The sequence below is a fragment of the Urocitellus parryii genome, chromosome 1, assembly GCF_045843805.1.
Source record: "Urocitellus parryii isolate mUroPar1 chromosome 1, mUroPar1.hap1, whole genome shotgun sequence".
Taxonomy (NCBI): domain Eukaryota; kingdom Metazoa; phylum Chordata; class Mammalia; order Rodentia; family Sciuridae; genus Urocitellus; species Urocitellus parryii.
In genome coordinates this window covers 246302650-246324184 of record NC_135531.1, presented here as the reverse complement: position 1 = coordinate 246324184, position 21535 = coordinate 246302650, and the positions used below count along the sequence as shown (strand labels likewise).

Sequence of the window (21535 nt, the reverse complement as noted above, 5' to 3'; positions counted from 1 at the left end):
CTTTAGTAAATATTACTGATAGTCTACAGAAATACAGAATTTAGGGGCTGGGGATGTGGCTTAAGTGGTAGCGCGCTGCCTGGCATGCTTGCCGCTGGGGTTCGACCCTCAGCACCACATACAAAGATGTTGTGTCCGCCGAGAACTAAAAAATAAATATTAAAAAAAAATTCTCTCTCTCTCTCTCTCTCTCTTTAAAAAAAAAAGAAAGAAATACAGAATTTATTAAATTCTTCTTGAGGTATAGAGTCGTCCCTTCTCTCCCACGTACTTGTTCAGTTTTTTATTTATGACAGTATAACCTCATGAATCTTATTCATTGGTCTATTTATAGTCCAATATCATTGTATATTGTTCTACTCAAGTTCAGTTTTGGATATTAGGAACTTTTTTTAGATTAAAAAATCTGTTACTTAAGATAGGAAACTTACCATAAGGTTTTTATTCCTCTTTCCCTACATGTTCTTTTTTTTTTTTTTTTTTTTGCAGGGGGAGGATTCAAAAATTCTCAGAAAAATACAGAAATGACTACTCTAAATTACCTATGTTTTTAAAGATACCAAGCTTATAAAATAAAACATCTGCAAAGAAATCTTACCTTTCTGAAATTAAAAACAAGTACTTGACTAAAAAAGCACATTGATATAATTAAAAGTTATTATAAATACTGTGTTTTGTCCAGTGTTTATTGTGGGAGGTTTGGATTTTTTAGGAGTTGAATCCTCCATACCAGAAGTGAGAACCTGTTATCTAAATTGTTTTCATTTTTTTATTATTATTTAAGCAGTCAGTATATTTTCAAAATTTCTTTAGTACTCTAACACTACTTTTAATTCAACAGGACTATCTTCAAGGAAAGTGGTATTAAATACAAGTGGCCTATACTATAATATAGAGCTTCTGAATTTTGGACAGGTAATTATCCTGACTACAACAACAAGGAGTTGATTTTACTTTACTGTTTAGTTAAACAAACAAATAAACTTTTGCTTTTTGTTTTTGTGGTCAAACTCTATTAGATATACCAAGCTTTTAAAATCAACGTGGTAAGCAAGTGCTCAGGAGTCAGAGGTAAATGTATTTTCTGAAAAATATGTAGAAAATAGTATTGTCAATTGAAGAATCAATAAGTCTTCACTTGAATCTTCTGTCATACTTTTTCACATCTGTTTTTTCATATATTTTTATATGACATAAAAAAGTAATAAAAAGATGTTTATATTTCCCAAGGGTTTAGCATAGACCCTTTCTTAAAATTATCTTCATGTTTCAGTATGTCTTTATGTCTTATTATAGTAGTAATTCAGATTTGGCTGTTTAATATTTTCCAGTTTCTTAGTATTACCTATATACTTTTAATACCTTTTGTAAGCCTAAAGAAAGCATTTAAGAATTCATAATTTCTTATGCTGTATAACCATTACTGATTTTTTTTTGTTTTAAAATGGACAGTTGTGTAATTAGTTTGGTATTAAGTAGCTTATGTAAAAGTTAAGGTAACACGGTGAATAATACATCTTTCCTTTGTGTTTTAACAGAAGAAATAACTAGTATCTATAAACTTCATATTCCCTGGTCTTATGAAGATTCACTAACCATTGCACAGTATGTAGAATTTACTTTAAACTTTGGTGTTTTTGAATAAAATAGATACTCTGTGTAGTTTAGTTTTTTTAATTATATGAATTATGAAAGGAAAATGTAAAATATTTATAGCCTTTATGTAGCATCATGCCCACAATTTAGTTATATCAATTGTATCTATTTATATATCTAATTTAATAAATTGTCTTATTAAATGACATAGAACTTAAACCTCACTTGCTTAAAACTTTAACACCTATCTTTCCACACTCCTCCAACTCCTGAGTCCTAGAGAAGGAGTGTTCAAACAATTCTAATGTAACTGAAAAAGTGTTCATCTGAATAGTGTGTCTGTCATCTGGCTTCCTCTACATTATTTCATTGTATTGTGGGAAGGATAGACTTAGCCATGGCTAAGTCAGTTTTTCAGCATGTTGTACTTGAGTATTGATATTTAAGTTATCTCTTCAGGGTTCCATCTAACACAGAAATTTCTCTGAAACTTCATATTGCTCAACCAGAAAATGACAGCCATGTGGCATTGTTAAAAATGTACACATCATCAGATTGTCAGTATGAGGTAAGTTGCATATATTTATAATCTTTAAGATTTAGTTATAGAATAAGGTAGAAATTGCAGATACATGGTAGGGTGGAAGTGAATAAAAATAAGATATAGACATTTGAAATATTTTAATATTTTTCCTGTTTGTAATACTTCAGTATTTCCTTATCTGGATCATTTGAAAATGTATGCATCTTAATAAGTAATAGAAATAAAACAAAAATCGAAACTGAAGATTAACCTTTTAAATTTGAAACCCCAAAATCCAAACTCTTGTAAATTGAATAATCAACTAAAATTGGAAGCTGACATGGCTTTAGTACAGTAATTTATGTGATGTTTATTGGTTTTTATTTCTACCAGAATAGCTTAAGGATCTTCTTTTCATTTATTTAAGCTCTGTTAAGTCCATTAATATGTGCAGTTTAGTACCTATTGTGTTTGTTTTATTACCAAAGGTCACTGTCTCCTAAAAGAAGGAACAAAGAATATTTTATTTATTTATGGATTCATGAACTAAGAGTCCTTCTCTATATCAGAACATACGAAGTTCCAAGGATTTCACATTTAAGTGGTTAAAATACACATTTTAATGGTAGTGACATCACAGGTTTCTGGTACATAGCTTAATTCTGCTCAGCTTCAAGCTTTAAGTTGTTGAATTCTTTATTAGAACTTTCTTAGGGTGAGCTAGAATATGCATTGTCAAATTAATAGAATCTGTTCCTACAACCAAGTTTTATTTGGACCTGTATTATGAATTATTTTATATTTCATAGAATTTATGAATGCTTTGATACCTTACTTTTCTAACAATAAAGGGTCTTTGCTATATTTTTAAACTTGCACGTTCATGTTTCTAATACTGAAGTGATAGTAAGAGTTGTGTTGTCAGTTTGGATCCAAATACTGCATGCTCCATGTTTTTAACCAAAATGCGCATTTCCACAAAGGTCAGATGCAGACAAAACATTCATAATTTCCCTAACAAAGATTTATCTCCTTTTCACAGACTTCTTAATTTTTCTTTATAAAGGATTATTTTTTTTTCTTTAAAAAGGTAGAATTATTAAGGATGAATTTTTTTACTTATGGTAGGATTATTAAGGATGAATTTATTTTTCAAATATTATTTTGGCTTAAATTCTTTTAACTAGCATGATCTATTAATAACATTCTAGTTAATTAAATAATCCAGTTGTAAACAGTTACCATATATACCATAGCATTGCTGTAATTGTTGAAGAATTAGAATACTGGAAAATATACTCAATGATGAAACTACATTTTGTCTAATTTAAACGTGGTGCAGAAGATTCTTGAAGATCTCTTATGCCTTTAGGTTTATTATTATAGGAATTATTATACCTAGAGATGTGTAGAAGTACGTAGTTTAATAAAATTGAACTAGAAAAATCTAGGGTAAATAACCTCTTTTTAAATGATTGTTTTAAACTAGGTGACAGTTAAGACATCCTTTTCACAAATACTTGGACAGGTAAGAGAGAATTTTCATTGCATAATTATTTATTGTCTTGTGAATAGATATCATAAAGAAAGGATTATAGTCTTTTTCTATAAAATCAGTAATTTAACAGATCACAATCTCTGGCTGCTCCCACTGCTATAGCTACTTGTTTCTTCTTTCTCCTTTTTTCTTCATTCTTCATTCTTCCAATTTAATAAAATCTAAAAAACATTCTTGACCTATAGGCCATGGTTGGCCAACTCTTACTTTAAGGTGATCCCTTCATATTTGATCCATCCTAAAAATAAGAGCTGTTACCTGATTCTCAATATATTTGCCTAAATGAATGTCATATTAAGACCTTCATATTTATCATACTACACTATAATTCATGACACAATAAAATAGGGTTTGTCATGTAAGTGAACATTTTCAAAGAACTTTTTATATTGTGAATGCTGTTATAATGTAAAGGCTAAAAATAAATTTTATTCAAGAAAAATGTTAAAATTAATTTGCAAATCATGTTACAAAAATAATTCAGCATTAGAACTATAGATATTATTATTCAATATCATTATAATTTTCAGAATTATGTAACCTGGAAATAAATACACTAATATTGATTAGACAGGAAAATTATATAATTTCAAAATTCAGTAAAATTTTATTTAGCTTTTATTTTTTGATTGGTTATATTTTGCTATCCAAGCATAGTAGAATTTTTCCTTTTTTTACTTTAAGTTATAATACTGCAATTGTAAAACTCACAAATCAAAATTAAATTAGAAACATTTTATGTGCATTATCTCATTTGTTCCTTATAATCACTTAGAGCTATATTATGACTATTATTAAATTTGTGAACATAATAAAATTCTGAGTAATTATATTAAAAAATTGTGTGCTAAATTATAAAGGGAACATCAAATGTTAGTATAAGTTGGAAAATACCATCATGGGTAGTTGATATTCTAAAAAGTTAAAAGGCATTAAGAAAAATTTTGCAGGGCTGAGATTGTAGTTCAGTGATAGAGGATTCGCCTAGCACATGTGAGACCCTGGGTTCAATCCTCAGCACCATATAAAAATAAGTAAGTAAAATAAAGGTATTGTGTCCATCTACAACTAAAAAATAAAAAATTTTTTAAATAAAAATTTTGTTTGTGATAGAGGAGATGACTTCATGCTATTATTTTTTTAGCATGTCCAAAAGTCATGTTATTGTACACAGTGGTTTATGGTGAAGATACTACATGCTCTCTTATCCTTATCATCTCTGTGGCCCATAATCCAAATTAGTGACATGAAAAGTCAAGTTAGCTTGGTATGCTGCAACTAGGCATAATTGTATACCAAAAAAGACAGACTAATATTTTTGTTTAGATGTGGAAATCTTTCTAAAGAGCAAGGAAGCACTGGTGTTACTCTTGTAGGGTACTCAGAGGAGGGTACTTTTAAAGTGTCAAAGAATGGCAATTGAATCCTAAAATTATTGAAAAATATAGCCTGTTCTTCTTTATTGCTTGTTTAAGATTTCAGTTTGTGGGTGGTAAAAGAACAAATTTAAGTTGTCTAATATGTCTTACTCATTTTTTTAAAACAATGCGTATTATTTAAAAACAATGTTGCTGATATAGTCACAGGAAACTGAGCAAAAGGAGTAAATAGAAACCACTTCAGAGAATATTTAGCCTTTAAATAATTTTTTCACAAAATTGATTCTTTCTAGAAAAAGAGGAAAATGTGTTCATGTTCTTTAATCTAGTTTTAGGAAAAAAGAGGACAAAAAAGTAAATTGAAAGTTACTTTCCTGAGTAAATTTCATAAATTCTAGTAAATTATTTCAATAGTTAGATGTTAAGAGAAACTGAAATTTGAAATTTTTTTTAGGTGAAATCTTTCAATTTTTTTCAGTGTTGTTATCTTATTCAAAGTTTAAAGAAATATTGTGCTAAATACTAAGCCAAATTAAGCAAGTCTTACAGTTTGATTATAGCCCATGGAAGCCAATTTACGGTTGTTGATTTAGTCATACCTTGTATCCAAAGCCCAAGAGAATAAATACTTAATACTTATAACAATGTCCCTTTGTCAGTAAGAGAAATTTTATGTTTAAATATTAACATAATATTCTGTGTAAGATCTGTTCCAGAATTCTAAGGACAGTTAAGGATGTTAATGATTAATAATAACAACTAATATTTTCAGTCTCTCAGCCATATGCCAACTACTATTCCAGGTGTTTTAAACAGATGCAAACACTTTGAAGCCTTACACCTCTATCTCATTTTACTGATGAAGCCCTGGAGAGAGAAGGCAAAGTAACTTGCCCAATAATACAAAAATAGTGAGAGCAAAGCTGGAGTCTAAATCCAGAGGTCTGACTCATAAGTCTGCTAGGCTGTTTAACATTAATCTTGGTAACTTAATTATGCTATGTATTTCCTAGTGTACCATTAGCAGCAGTGAGTTTCATTAGTAATAGGTAGAATATGGCCTTTTCCCTTTTTTTCAACTTTTCTTTCCTGCCACTTGAAGCTTATAAACTATAAATCGTGAGTGTGAGATATAAATTTTAAAAAATTTTTCTAATCTCTTTCAACCTGGAAGTCCATGGAGAAACTTAAGGGAGGGAGACTCTGAACTTCCTGAAATTTTATGCAACATTTTAGGTAATCTTGTACTTTCATAGATTTAGTTCATCAAATTACCAAGGGAGTTGATATATATTCTAAAAAGATTCTATGGATTAAGTCCATGCTGATTTTTCTTTAAAATTTGATATTAAAAAAGAACAATATTTTGTTTTTATTATGGATATGTTTTCTGCAGATTAGATCAACTGACTTGAGGCACTGTCACATAATGGTTATGAACTTAGGCTCTGAGTCTAAATTACAGTTTTACTGAATTTCCAAGATACTGAAGGGCATTAAGAGTTCATAATTATAACCAATATTATCTTATAGTTACTGTGTAAGTTAATATTTTGAATGCTTTACAAAATGAGCATGTTTAATCTTCATAATCACCTATAAGTACTATTATTTTTTCCTATTTTACTGATAAGCACATAGAGAAGAAGGGGGAAGTAACTTGCCCATGACATTTGCAATTGTGGGAAGTACTTGGGCTCCTCATTCCTAGATTTCTTCACCTATAAAATAGGGAAAAGAACTACCTGAAAGGGTTTTGGGGAGGAAGATATGAGATAATGTATATAAGATATTTAGTGTCTTGCTGGAACATATTAAATACTCGATAAACATGCTTTGAAGGAAAAATTTTAGCATATGCTATTCAATTATGCCTTTGAAAAAAATCAGATGTTTATACTATGCTATATGTTATTAGCATTTATTTTACTTAGAGTTTTTGATACTTGTTACTGGAAATACCTTTGTAGCTGTGTCAGGAGAAGTATAAACAATAAATTTTTGTGTGTGTTTAAAATTTTTTATTTTGTGTTAAAGTACATTTATTTCATTAACATGAATATTTAGAAATTGCCCATTGATTTATCTGTTTTCTAGGTAATTAGATTTCATGGTGGAGCTCTTCCTGCTTATGTTATATCTAGTATCCTTCTTGCTTATGGAGGACAGTTATACTCTCTTTTCTCAACAGGTAAAAATGTTTATAATTTTTAAAGTTGTTTTTGTTATGAATAAGTATTAGTGGAACAATTGTTAGTTCCATGTGTGTATTTAATTCAATTATGTTGACTTAAGAAACATAATAAGGAAGTTCTTAGAAATAGCCAAATACTAGTAGGCACTACTGTTCTTGGAAACTCTAGAATAGTGTATGATTTTATTTTATTGTTTTACTTTTCTTCTACTGACCACCAATCCCAAACTAGTTTGGGGCAACTAGTCTACAAACCTCCAGTTTCTAGTCCTGAGACCTGCAGTTTACTATATTCTCTTAGCCTATCACTTTTTTATTAGTATATTTTTTTCCTTTTTATTGGTGCATTATAATTATACATAACAGTGGGATTTGTTATAATATGTTCATACATGCACACAATAAAATAGTAGAATTTGATCAATTTCATTCCCTAATACCTCCCCTTTCCATCCTCTCTCCCCTGATCCTCTTCTTCTATTCTACTGGTCTGTCTTCTTTTTTTTTTTTTTTTTTAATTTGATCTATGTAACAGTATCATTTGTTAATGAAAAAAATAAACTTGAGTCTGAACATTTAACTGTTTTTTAAAATATATGAATTTGAAGAATAATCTTAATGTAATATTTTTCAGTATTTATGTATTAAAAAGGAACAAAATAATCATAATACATGTAAAATTCTTAATGCTCTAATATTATGAAATTATTTGTTTAAAAAAATATAAACAGTTTCCAAATAAGGTTTACACATTACCATTTGTCACTAAATTTGATCATTAAGTTTCTTAAGCTAAAAGTTCTGTCCTCCATGTTTTTTTTATTTTTGCCTCATAATTTATTAAACACAACCACCTTTGTGCGTTTATGTCTCTCACAGTTTGAATTTTGCTGATTACACCCCTAGGTATAGTTGAACATTTTTTCTAACTGCTCTATTTTTTATAAATTGATAATTAAGTTGGGCATGGTGGCACCTCATGTAATCCCAGTGACTCTGGAGGCTGAGGTAGGAGGATCACAAATTCAAGACTAGCATCAGCAATTTAGTGAGACCCTATCTCAAAATAAAAAGGCTGGGGTTGTAGTGCAGTAGTAGAGCACCCCTGAATTCAATCTGCAGTACTAAATAAATAAATAAATAAATAAATAGGTAATTAGAACTGTAGGCTTGATAACATTTAAATTCTATTCCCATGCCTCTACTTGTTGCTGCGCCTGCTACAGGAATATTTCAGTTTTATGTACTTTTTTATAATTAATTTTTTATTGGTTCACTATAATTAAATGTAATACGATTCATCTTGATATATTTGTATGTGAACTTAACATAATTTGGTCAACTTTATTCCCCAATGCCTCCTTCTTCCTTCTCTTCTCCCTCCCCTCCCTCCTCTAATCTTTTGATTTTCCTTTTATTTTCATGAACCACCTCCCTTTTTTTTTTCCTATCTTCTATGTGTTAGAGAAAACAAATGACCCTCTACTTTTTGAGTCTGGTTTATTTTGCTTAACATAATGCTCTCAATTGCCATAAATTTTTCTGCAAATGACATAATCTCATTATCTTATTTTTCTCTATGGCTGAATAAAACTGTACTGTATATATGTACCACATTTCTTTATCTATTCATTTGTTGACGACACCTAAGCTGATTCCATAACTTAACTATTGTGAATTGCATGGCTTTAAAATGTATGTATCACTATAATATTCTGATTTTAATTCTTTTGGATAAATACTGAAGAGTGATGTAGCTGAGTCATATGGTAGTTCCATTCCTAATCTTTTGAGAAACCTCCATGTTGATTTCCATAGTGGCTAGTTTACAATAACACCAAAAGTATGTAAGTGTTCCTTTTTCCCCAACACCCTCACTGGCATTTATTACTATTTGTTTTATTAATTATTGCCATTCCACTTGGAGTGAGATGAAATCTCAGTGTAATTTTTTTCTTGCTTGTTTGTTTGTTTGGTATCAGGGACTAAACTCGGGCACTGAGTCACATCTCCAACCCTTTTTTTGTATTTTATTTAGAGACACAGTCTCACTTAGTTGCTTAGGGCCTTGCTAAGTTGCTGAGGCTGGCTTTTGAACTTGTGATCCTCCTGCCTGAGTCTCCCAAGCTGCTGTGATTTCAGATGTGCACCACTGTGCCTGGCTCAGTATAGTTTGATTTGCATTTCCTGATTGCTAAAGATGTTCAACACTTTTTTATGTATTTAGTGGCCCTTTGTAGTCCTTTTGACAAGTGTCTGTTCATGTGCCATTCATTGGGTTGTTTTTTGGGTGGTAAGTTTTTTGAGTTCTTTATATATCCCCAATATTAATCTCAGTTGAAGAGTGGCTGGCAAAGAATTTCCCCCATTTTGGAGACTCTCATTATGCTCTTGTTTCCTTTACTATGCACAAGCTTTTTAATTTGATGAAATCCCATTTATTCTTGTAATTATTTCCTGTGCTTTGGAAGTCCTGTTGTTGCCTGTCCCCATGTTAGAGCATTGATGCTATATTTTTTTCTAGAAGTTGCAGCATTTTTTTAATCTAATTCCTAGATTTTTTTCCATTTTCAGTTGACTTTTGTGCAAGTTGAAAAATAGGAATCTAGCTTCATTCTTCTACATATGGATATCCAGTTTTGCCTGTACCATTCTGTCTTTTCTCCAATATATGCTTTTGGCACCTTTGTTCAGTGTTGTATACTTTTGTTAGTAGGCATCTGCCCCCCAATCTCCTCCTGAGTCACCCTAGTCTGTTCCCTTCCCCTTCCTCTCCTCTCTTCTTTCCTCATTTTCCCTTCCTCCTTTCTTATTTTTCCTCGCTTCCTTTTTTGCTTCCTTCCGTCTTTATTTCTGTGGGCCAGTGCATCAGAGCTACTTTTCATCCTACATGTGGCTAAAGAAGACAGAAAATTCATGACCTATATCTCCCAAGTTCTTAAATTTAGGAATCCTCTAAGTTTTAAGACATCCCCAAGAAAATTCCTTATTTATTTATACCCTTTATACCTTTGTGCCTGAAGCTTCTTCCTTCTCGAGGACCTCTTAAGATGTAGAACCTCATCAAAGGCACATTGTTCTCCATTTTATTTCTGGAGCCTAACATTGTATCAAACATACAGTACACATTTAGTAAGCTAGTCGTATCAGCAGTGTCATTTAGGTCCTGGCTCACTGAATGGAATTATTGAAATTTTAATGAAGGAACTATTTCAAAGATTTGTGCAGAGTTAAGGGAAACCAACAAGAGATGATAAAGTACAAGCTAGAGACAGAGGAAACCTAAGAGACCTGTAGGAGTGAGCAGTGTTATTAGAGCTGCAACCTTGGGTATAGAAACAAGCAATACTGCCAGCCTGTGTCTCAGCAGGGGGAAAGGTAGGGAAATACATTCTCTAACACCATTTCCCCCCCCCTCTTATCTACTAGACCCTTTCATTTACTAAATCTAACTATCTAGAAGCCTGTGCATGAAAGTAAGCCTCCCAGAGTCAACAGCAAAGTGAATGGATCTGGAGAGGTAGATGTAGGATAAATGGATAAAACCATCCTTAGAATATAATAATTAGAACAGTTTCCTGAGAGCCTAATCTTTGTTTTCTTGGGCTTGGACAGTAATAGAAGCAGGAAAAAATAATGGAAGCAAAATATGTAAAAATATGTAAAAGTAGTCCATAAATCACCTCCACCATATCCATCTCCCCAAATCCTACAGCTACTTAATGCCTTTTGTTATTTTCATATAACTTTGGGTTTGCATTCCATGCTCATTTATACCTGAGTTAAACTATATTCCAGGAATACCTGTAATCCCAGTAATAAGGGTGGAGAGTGAGGCAGAAGGATCACAAGTTTGAGACCAGCTTCAGAAATAGCAAGGCCTTATCTCAAAAAGGGCTAGGGCTGCAGGTTAGTGGTAGATCACTTCTGGGTTTGATCCTCAGTATCAGAAGGGAAAAGGAGAGTGTGGGGGATATTATTCTGGTGATATGACATCAACCAGACTTGAATGTAAAATCTGTCCTGTTTGGGGGCTGGGGCTGTAGCTCAATGGCAGAGTGCTTGCTTAGCATGTGTGAGGCACTGGGTTCGATCCTCAGTACCACATATAAATAAACAAGTAAAATAAAGGCACTGTGTCCATCTACAACTACAAAAAAAAAAAAAAAAACTGACCTGTTTGGTTTTGGTCCCCCTACCCCTAATGTAGGGGATCAACCCCAGGGCCTCACACTTGTTAGGCTAGCTAGCATTGAGTTACATATCCAGCCTGTCCATAAGGTTTTGAATGTCTGAAGGGGAAGCCTCATACTTCTTAATTTCAGCAGACTAGATACTTGATTCCTAAACATACGAAATTCACAAATAGATAGCCCAGAAACTCTAGAGATATATATATTTTTTTACTTTAGAATATTTAAGTATGGGAATATGTTTTAAACCAATTAAAGAGGTAGTTCTATACCAAGAGTGCATATCCAAATTTACCTCCTGGACTGGGAGTATAGCTCAGTGATAGGGCATTTGCCTAGCATGCATGAAACTGGGTTCAATCCACAGCATACACACACAGAAAAAAAAAAAAAAAAGGAAAAAAGAAAATCACTAGCTAGAACGACTATAGTAAGAAAGATAATACCAAATGTTAACAAGGTTATGGAGGAAATTGGAACCCCCATATGCTTCTGGGAGGAATATAAAATGGAATAGCTTCTTTGGAAAACAATCTGACAATTCCTCAAATGGTTAACAGAGTTATTTATATGACTCAGCATCTCCATTCCTAGAAAAGACCTGAGAGAAATGAAAGCATACATTCATATAAACACTTGTACACAAATGTTTATAGAGTATTTATTCCTATTAGCTAAAACATAGAAATAATTTAAATGAATATTAATAAAAATATCATGTCCATACAGTGGAGTATTATTCATTAATAAAAAGAAGTGAAGTACTTGCACAATATTGAATATACTAAAAGAATCATTGAATTGTGAAGAGATGAAACTGTGTCTTTGACTTCCTAAATTTATTTCACAAATTACTATTTTCTAAGAACCATTGAATTAACAGTAATTTTTAGTATTTCTTCTCTGGTGGTAGCGAAGTCTCTTGCTTTTCTGACATAAAACATCTTGCTCTTGACAATGCAAAATATGTTTCATACTTAATTACTATAAATTCTGTGTTGCAAGTAATTTTTTTTAAATCACCAGGTTATTGCTTAGAATATGCTACCATATTGGATAAAGAAGCCAAACCATATAAAGTTGATCCTTTCGTAATTATGATTAAGTTTCTTTTGGGGTAAGTTTTATTTTATTATCTGTGATAATGATTTTAATTTTATTTTATATAAAAATATGTTTGAGGTGCTGGGGTTGTGGCTCAGTGGTAGAGAGCTCACCTAGCATGCATGAAACACTGGGTTAAATTCTCAGCACCATATAGAAATAAAATAAAGATATTGTGTCCACCTGTAACTAAAAAATAAATATTAAAATAAATAAATAAATAAAGTTATAAAAAATATATGTTTAAAAAATGTTTGATATATAATGCAGTGTAAATGTATATAATGAAGTGTAAATTTGGCAGTTGACTTGTTTCATTGGATGGGATTTTTCTTTTAGGAAAAAGGCTTAATCAACATATTTACATTTATTTCAGTAATATAGTCATTCCAAAAATAATTATTGAACTTCATCAGTTTTAACTTAGACAGTAAATAAAACATTACTTTAAGGTTTGCAAATGAATACATACGGTCTATGATATTTGAGTATCCCAGACTGACAAACTATTACAGAATATTGATAAAATAGTGCCTCTGATCATTTTCTGTTCTTATAGAAACTATAAGAAACTATATTTTATAACTCTTAATTGTAGTTGACAGTCCATTCTTAATTTATTTATATTTTATATTTTTTGTTTAAGAACCAGTACTTAGGGCTGGGGATGTGGCTCAAGCGGTAGCACGCTCGCCTGGAATGCGTGCGGCCTGGGTTCGATCCTCAGCACCACATACAAAGAAAGATGTTGTATCCACCGAAAACTAAAAAAAAAAAAAAAAAAAAAAAAAAGGTGCTTAACCAACTAGTTGTTGGCTTCTTAAAAAAAGAGAAAGAAAACATGAATAAGAATGCATTGCTTCATAGAGAAATCAAGAGTGCAGTAAAGCTGTGTTGAGAGTCAGTACTCAGATAGTTTCTGATAGGTAGATTTTCTTGGGAGATAAATGACTTTTTTCATTCAGAGACTTCCAATTTATTTTTCAGGATAAATTTATAAATTGAGAATCATGGAACATTAAAGACTCTAGTGAATGGTCAAACACCTCAAATATGAAATCGTGGAATATTAGTTATTGGGAGTGTTTATTCATTGTTTTGCTTTCATTTTGTTTTCTTTTGTCCACAGGTATAAATGGTTTAAGGAATTATGGGACTTATTATTGTTACCAGAATTAGATGCCATTGTTTTAACTAGTCAGAGTATGTGTTTCCCCCTTGTATCCTTGATTCTCTTTCTATTTGGAACATGTACTGCCTACTGGAGTGGCCTACTGTCTTCTGCATCTGTGAGACTCCTTTCCTCATTATGGCTAACTTTGAAAAGGTAAAATGAATGACTCAAAGCTTTCCTACTTCTTTTAATCAGATTCTGCCGTGACACACAACTAAACCAGTCGGGGTCACTCCAGGTGAACTGGGCTGGCACGAAATAATCACACAGAGACAGAGAAATACCTTTTTCTTTGGGTTCTGACCCAGCTCCCACAATGGAGGCAAGGCAGGCAAGAAAGAGAAAGAGCACACCTTGAACCCAGTTTTATTGGGGAGAAGCCATTCAAATGAGGCAAGGGGTAGGATTACAAAGGAACAGGTGAGTGTAACTCAAACCCACCGGGTGACGCCTAGTCCTGGAGTCAGGCCTCATTATCTGAGTGGAGGTAAAGCCCAAGTTATTGAGGGGTGCAATAATTATTCAGTATCTCTTGCTCAGGACTTAAGGGCATGTATTTCCAGAGGGGCTCCCAACAAGATCCACTAAACTATTTTGTAAGGAAAGATGTATAACTAGCAAAAGCAAGAGTTAGTTCCAAATTATGCCTTTATCAAAGCTTATTAGTTATTGAAAATTAAATGCCACCTTGGATATTGACTTTAGTGCCCAAGAGTTAGTCAAGAACGCTTGACAAATTTCATGGTTGTAAATCCCTCACAAGGGATTGTTTCTCTGCAGTGCTTTTGTATGCTCAATTTGATAATGAAACCTGAGGGCAAGAGACGCCAATCAATATATTTAGCATCCTATTAGATGAAATGTATAAAACCTCCAAGGACACTAAAACAATCTAGAGTTATATTAAGAGCCCAAACACACAGTTAGAATCTGAAGTAAAACACCAATCTGATTTCCATCGCCACTCCTCCGTATCATACATGTTATCTGATTTACTCTCATGGAGGATGGGGGTTATGGTGTGGTACTTCTTACTTTGCCTTCTGAGGTGCTTTTGGCAGGGGTGTCTGACAATAACACCAACAAGCATCAGAGTAGTCTCAAGGCTTTAAAAAAATGGAAAATTGTTCTTCCTATCAAGCGTGGAGATGTATGGCACAGGGTTTATAATTAACTTTTTGGCAACATTTTTGTCTTCATTATTATAAGTATTAGCTACGTGTATCTAAATGGGAAAGGAGCTGTCACACTATATTATGGAACTTAAATTAATGTGACCACATGCCTTTATTGATACTGTTTACCACATGTTTACCACATGACACTTATATACTAATAAGTAGAAGAGGCTGGCAGAGTACTTCAGGTTCATTAGTCCTCTGAAATGCTTGGGACCACAGGTGTTTCAGATTTCACTTTTTTTTTTGGAATATTTGCATGTACATAATGAGATATCTTAGGGATGGGAACAAAGTCCAAATACAAAATTCACTTATGTTTCCTATATACCTTATACACATAGCCTGTAGATAATTTTATACAATATTTTTAATGTGTACCTGCATTTCAACAGTAACCCATCACATGAGATCAGGTGTGGAATTGCCAGTTGTAACATGTTAATGCTAAAACTTTTGAATTTTGGAGCATTTCCAATTTGGGGTTAGGGATGCTCAACCTATATATTGTTTTCTTCTTATATGTGACTGTATAAATATCTGTTACTCTATTATTTTAAACTTTCTTCTTATTCCAGACCCTCTGAACTTCCTAAAGATATCAAGATGATATCACCAGACTTACCTTTTTTGACAGTTGTTTTGATCATAATTAGTTGGACAACTTGTGGAGCACTTGCCATACTTCTTTCTTATCTTTACTACGTATTTAAGGTAGGTCAAATCAGTAGTAAAGCCAGAACGACTGGGCTTTATGTTAGGCAGGTGTAGAATGCCTTGTAGGCTTTGTTAATGAAAATTTTAATTACCATTATAACACTCCTCTGTTATATAATAGATTTAAATAAAGGTTTTCTAAACATCTTGGTTATGTAAATGGTATACAGTTACTGTATAACTGAGATTACTCATCTGAGTTGAGGTTTTTGCTAAGGAAAAAAAAGACAAAGGAAAACACACATAATCTGTTTTAGGTTGTTGCTTCTTACTCTTGCAAATGATAACTTAAAAAATTTAACAGAAAGGTTTTATTTGTACCTCTCTTTGAACATGGGTGAGAGAAAGCAAAAATTTAGTTGTAAATCAAGTTACTAATCATGCTGAGACAACATAAAATATTAAGAAATGTTACAGAAAAATGAGAATATAATGATAAAAATAATGGATTGATAGTTTTACTGAAGAAGCAAAAAACACTTCCAAGAAGGCTGACAACTTTGCAGGAAAATTCAGGAGGTTATACAACTGCATACCCTAAACATTCATGTGTAGACACTTGACATGGATAACAATTACTTTTTTTTTGAACAAATACTTTTTCCTCTGCTTTTAACACTAATATATGCTCATTATAGACTATTTTCAGTTTTACAAAGGAATTTATGTGCATCTGAAAAAAATATTTAAACCTACTTCAATTCATAAATACAACATATTTAGTTTTTTAAGTTAGGTATTTCTGACAACTGACACAAAAGCAAAACATTCTAAGATACTTAAAGAACTAAAATATATTAAATGTACAGATTTTTCAAGTCCTTGTAAATATTTCATCACTGTATATTATTGATTTGTATTTCTTCTTTATTTGTACTTCTTATATTGAATATAATCAAATTTTTTTATCCATAAGACACATAAAATGTCTATAGCAAGGTATCATTCAAACATAGGTTCACAGGAGGCAAAAGGTGTAGCAACATATCCTGGTCCCTACATACTCTGAAGTTTGTATTTTTTTTTTCCAAGTATTTCCTTTTTTTTAATCCATGGTAGCAAGTATGTGTTGTTTTATCTTTCCTAAAAGAATGTTTTTAAATGTATAAATGAATTTTTAGTTGTTTAGATTTTTTAAATTTCAGATTACAGTGCTTCTTAGTTTTAATAGAAACTCCTATACCTTTTTTGCAAAACAAGTAAATTAAAGTTATTTTTTCCCCTAGATTGTTCATCTGCAAGCCAGCCTCACAACTTTTAAAAATAGCCAGCCCGTGGTACGTTGTATTTTAAAAACTCTACATAGCTTTAATATGAAAGAACATGAGAAAATATAAGTTTATTTTTCAGAAAGGTTAGAATTTGATAGTGTGTGAAAGTATTATTAATTTTTAAGTAACTTTAATAAAACTGAACTTAAAAGATTATTAAAATACATTGAAATTATTCTAAATTTAATTTGACCTTTGTTAGTACCTATGCCATTTTTGTTATTGTTATAAAATATTATCTTTTAAGTTTTATTTTGAGCAATTACCTAGAGGCTATATTCTCAGAAGTGAAAATAGCAAGTCAAAGAATAAAACTTTTATAAGTGTAATCATTTAATTAGGTACCATTTAAATAGGTAATTTCAGTTTGGTAATGGAATGGTATACATATTTAACTGGTTAGTAGTTATGATTCTAAATAAAATAAATATCTCTGATTTATTTTTGTGTACTTAATGTCTTGATGTTTTTACTTTATTGCTTTATAGAATCCCAAACACTCTAGAAGAAGTGAAAAAAAATCCAATCACCATAAAGATTCTGCAGTACACCATCTTCGTTTATCTGCCAGTGATGCTGAAGACAGTCTTCGCATGCACAGTACTGTGATTAACTTATTAACATGGATCGTATTACTCAGCATGCCATCTTTAATTTATTGGTTAAAAAATCTTAGGTGTGTTTCATTTATGTAATTATTATTTTTTGGTTTAGACAAAGAATATGTTCAAGTAGAGACTTGCTTATATTCCTGATGGGCCATGAAAATTCCTTAAGAATAAGAAGCTATGAACCTGAAATTTATTTTCAGTACATTCATATTTTCTTCTGTTCTATAAAAATATAAACTTTTGGAATATTACCTCCTTCAAAAATCTGTAAAAAGAGAGCAATTTGTATTTTTACTTATTGGTACATTTCTAAATAAAAGGCCATCTCCTCCAAAAACTAGTCAAGCCCCCTACACACACACACAAAAATAATATAAAGCTTTCAGAGTATGTAAGTATTGAAAATATTTTTTTAAGTTGGTAGAACTAAAAAAGTTCAATAAATGAAATAAAAGATTACCAAATGTTAATATCTTTTTATCCCTCATTTTACTCAATATCCAGATTTGTGTTCACAGATTTGCAGTTGCAATTATTTGAAGAGCACATACTTATCATTCTGAAAGGCCACAGACCTCTTACTGTCAAATATATACAAAAGATGAGATCCTTGAATTTTAAAAAGATAAGGGACAGCTAATTTATATAAACATTTATTTTATCTGTCATAGAGCAGCTTTAATGTATTTTAAATAATTTGCCTTTTAAAAATTTTATACTACCTTTAAGATATAAACTGATTATAAAAGGGAAGTCTTTCATTTTGGGTGTTTTTATTTCTTTAGTAGTATCTGACCACAATTCTCCATATAAAACCTTGGGTTATAAGGATGATCTAGAGCAAAAAGTACATATTAAAGATTTCAGGAGCTGTTTAGAGCTCTCTTTTATCCATGTTGCTATGGGAATGTTTTGAAAATTATTGAATTTGATTGATTCTGGTAATTTAAAATGATCAAGCTAAGCCAGACACAGTGGTGTACGCCTATAATCCTAGCAGCATGGGAGGCTGAGACAGGAGGATTACAAGTTCAAATCCAGCCTCAACAAAGCAAGGTGATAAGCAACTCAGTGAGACCCTTTCTCTAAATAAAAATACAAAATAGGGCTGGGGATGTGGCTCATGGTTGAATGCCCCTGAGTTCAATCCCGGTACCAAAAAAAAAAAAAAGATCAAGCCAGGTGTGGTGGCAAACAACTGTAGTCCCAGCAGCTTGGTATCCTGAAGCAGGAGGATTGCAAGCTCGAAGCCAGCCTCAGCAATTTAGTCTCAAAGAATAAATAAATAAAAAGGGCTGGGTTGTAACTCAGTGATAAAGAACCCCTAGGTTCAATCTCTAGTACATAATTAATTGATTGATTAATTTTTAAAGCAAACAGTTCTGTTTTGTTGACTTATGGGGTTTTTCTTTTCTTTTATTATAGGTATTATTTTAAACTTAATCCTGATCCATGTAAACCTTTGGCATTTATCCTTATTCCAACTATGGCAGTTCTTGGAAATACTTACACAGTTTCAATAAAATCAAGGTATGATACATTAATCTTTCTTTTTCTTACATCTTTTCCTGATATAACACTTTATTTTAACACTTTATTTTTATTTCTGAAGCATATTATTTATTTGTAGTTAATTTAATTATTCCTAAAAGTAACAGTATTATGGGTTTTTATGTAATTATGCTATACTTATTTTAATTATAAGTTTTACTTGTTAGGATGTAATAATATGGGTTATTTTCTTTAAAAAGTTAACCCTTAAAAGATATCTAAGACTTACTTCTAAAAAGTACAGGAAGAATGGAAGTTCAGATTGGCCATGATTTTTGAAGTTGGCTAACAGGTACATGAAGGTTCATTATGCCATTAGACTTCTTTTGTATATGATTAAATTCTCCATAATAGTATTTGGCTTTTCATTCACTGGTTGTTTGCTCTGGGAGCCTTTTCAGTTGATTCTGGAAGATATATGCAAATATTCTGGAATCAAGCCAACCTGGGGCTTATATATTAGCTCTGCCATTCAATATCTTTATGTCCTTAGCAAGCTTTTTAACCCTTCTTATCTGCACTTTCTCTTTTTGGAGTAAAACAGTGATAGTCTTTCCTGGGAGTAGTATTGTTTTTAAAACATTTATGTCTTAACTTACATGGTTCTTTCATTTTGGGAATTAAAGAAGGTTCCTGCTGGGTGCAGTGGCACACACCAGTGACTCAGGAAGCTGAGGCAGGAGAACTGCAAGTTCAAGGCTAGCCTCGGCAACTTTGCGAGACCCTGTCTCAAAATAAAAAATGAATAGGACAAAAGATATAGCTCACTGGTAAAGTGCCCCTGGGGGGTTTAAGCCCCAGTACAAATCAATAAGTAAAGAAAAATTCCTTCTGAGTTTGCTTGTTTTGTTGTTACCATAACTAAAATTAAAATAAACATTTCTGTAGCTATATCTTAGTGAATAGCATTATTTTTGCTAGGATAAATTTTTAGAAGTAGTATTGCTGAGTAACAGTCCATCTAATATTTTTCTGTTGTTAAAATTTGAAACACCAAACCAAACTGGCTGTTTTCTGAATAGAAATGTTTTCCCCTTTTCTGGTCAAAATATAGCTCATATTTCTCTTTCTAAAAAATCATGGACAGGGCTGGGATTGTGGCTCAGCAGTAGAGCACTCGCCTACTATGTGCGAGGCCCTGCGTTCAATCCTCAGCACCACATTAAAATAAATAAATAAATAAAGGTACTGTGCCCAACTATAACTAAAAAATAAATATTAAAAAAAATCATGGACAGGTAAATTTATTATATTAAAAATTATTTCATTTATAATCACTTAGAATACTTACCTTTCCCAAAACTATAAAAGATTGACATATTCTGTTTTGGCTCACATTGCAGTTTACATAACAATGTATATTTCTCTCTTTACAGTAAATTGTTGAAGACTGCCTCACAATTTCCACTTCCTCTGGCTGTTGGTGTGATTGCTTTTGGGTCAGCACACTTATACAGGGTTCCATGCTTTGTCTTCATACCTCTCTTACTCCATGCATTATGCAACTTTATGTAAGACTGGACTTACATGATGATAAAGATGATTTATGCCTTTAGGGCCAGTAATAAGAGTGAACATACAGATCCACCAATATGGGCAGCAAGATCCTTTGGAGAACACAAGTCTATTTTTACAGTATTGAAAATAGGAAATTAGTTTTGTAATGCTTGAGGAAAACAGATGAAGCATGGTTTTGTTTTGTGGTATGGCCTCTAGGTATTAGTCATTTTGCAAAATTAGTGGAGAAATATGATGGCCCCTGGCTTTGAGGACTCCTGTGCATATCACCTAGTCTACTTCATCAGCCATACCAAGGATCTTTTTCTAGAGACTCAGTAGATGCAACATTGTTTGTAGTCTCACATCAAACATTCTGCTTGTTTCATCAAGCTTTCTTCTGTAGGTTGTTTTATATTTGCTGTTTTCTATTTTCAATATGTAATCTTACATATTAAAAAAGAAGTCCTAAAAATTTGACCAAAAAAAATGAAAGAAAGAAAAGACTGACAAAATCCACTCTGTTTGGTTTCTCAGAAGTTAAATTACCACAAAGAGTCTTTGGTTGGTTTTCGGCAGCCAGGGTGAACAGAATAGACCTTTTGTCTTCTTACATCTATGGAAATAAAGCTTTGAATTATAAGGAGACCTGCTTTTTGGTAACCAGAGCAAGACTGATGATGGAAACATGATTCAGACTCAAAACAATGAAATTCTGTTATCATATATTCTTGGTGAATATCAGGGCATCATTTAAGAAATCTGTTGTTAAATTTAAAGAACATTCTCACAGATATTGGGATTAGAGTAGTTTGGTTTATACCATTTGATTAATTCATTGCACCCATGGTTGCAAAAAGGTTTTCAGGCTATGATAGATTATTGAAATAACAACTCCAGTGGTCAGAAACAACTATAGGTTTGCACCATTTTTTGTCTACTGTGAAAAAAAAATCAACATGATCACAAGTGTAGTATCACATTTGATG

General features: G+C 31.9%; 1 protein-coding gene across 1 annotated transcript in view; it reads left to right on the top strand.

Annotated features, from left to right (window-relative positions):
• The window catches only part of Pgap1 (post-GPI attachment to proteins inositol deacylase 1), a 68947-nt gene extending 48159 nt beyond the window's left edge, over positions 1–20788 (top strand). The window contains exons 15-27 of the mRNA XM_026408852.2: positions 842–915; positions 1020–1071; positions 1539–1605; positions 2056–2164; positions 3609–3647; positions 7154–7247; positions 12470–12560; positions 13677–13874; positions 15478–15613; positions 16843–16893; positions 17376–17563; positions 18924–19028; positions 20426–20788. Coding sequence (XP_026264637.1) covers positions 842–915; positions 1020–1071; positions 1539–1605; positions 2056–2164; positions 3609–3647; positions 7154–7247; positions 12470–12560; positions 13677–13874; positions 15478–15613; positions 16843–16893; positions 17376–17563; positions 18924–19028; positions 20426–20564 — 1343 coding nt within the window. The 3' untranslated portion in view covers positions 20565–20788. The remainder of the gene's footprint in view (positions 1–841; positions 916–1019; positions 1072–1538; positions 1606–2055; positions 2165–3608; positions 3648–7153; positions 7248–12469; positions 12561–13676; positions 13875–15477; positions 15614–16842; positions 16894–17375; positions 17564–18923; positions 19029–20425) is intronic.
• The last annotated feature ends 747 nt before the right edge of the window (positions 20789–21535 follow it).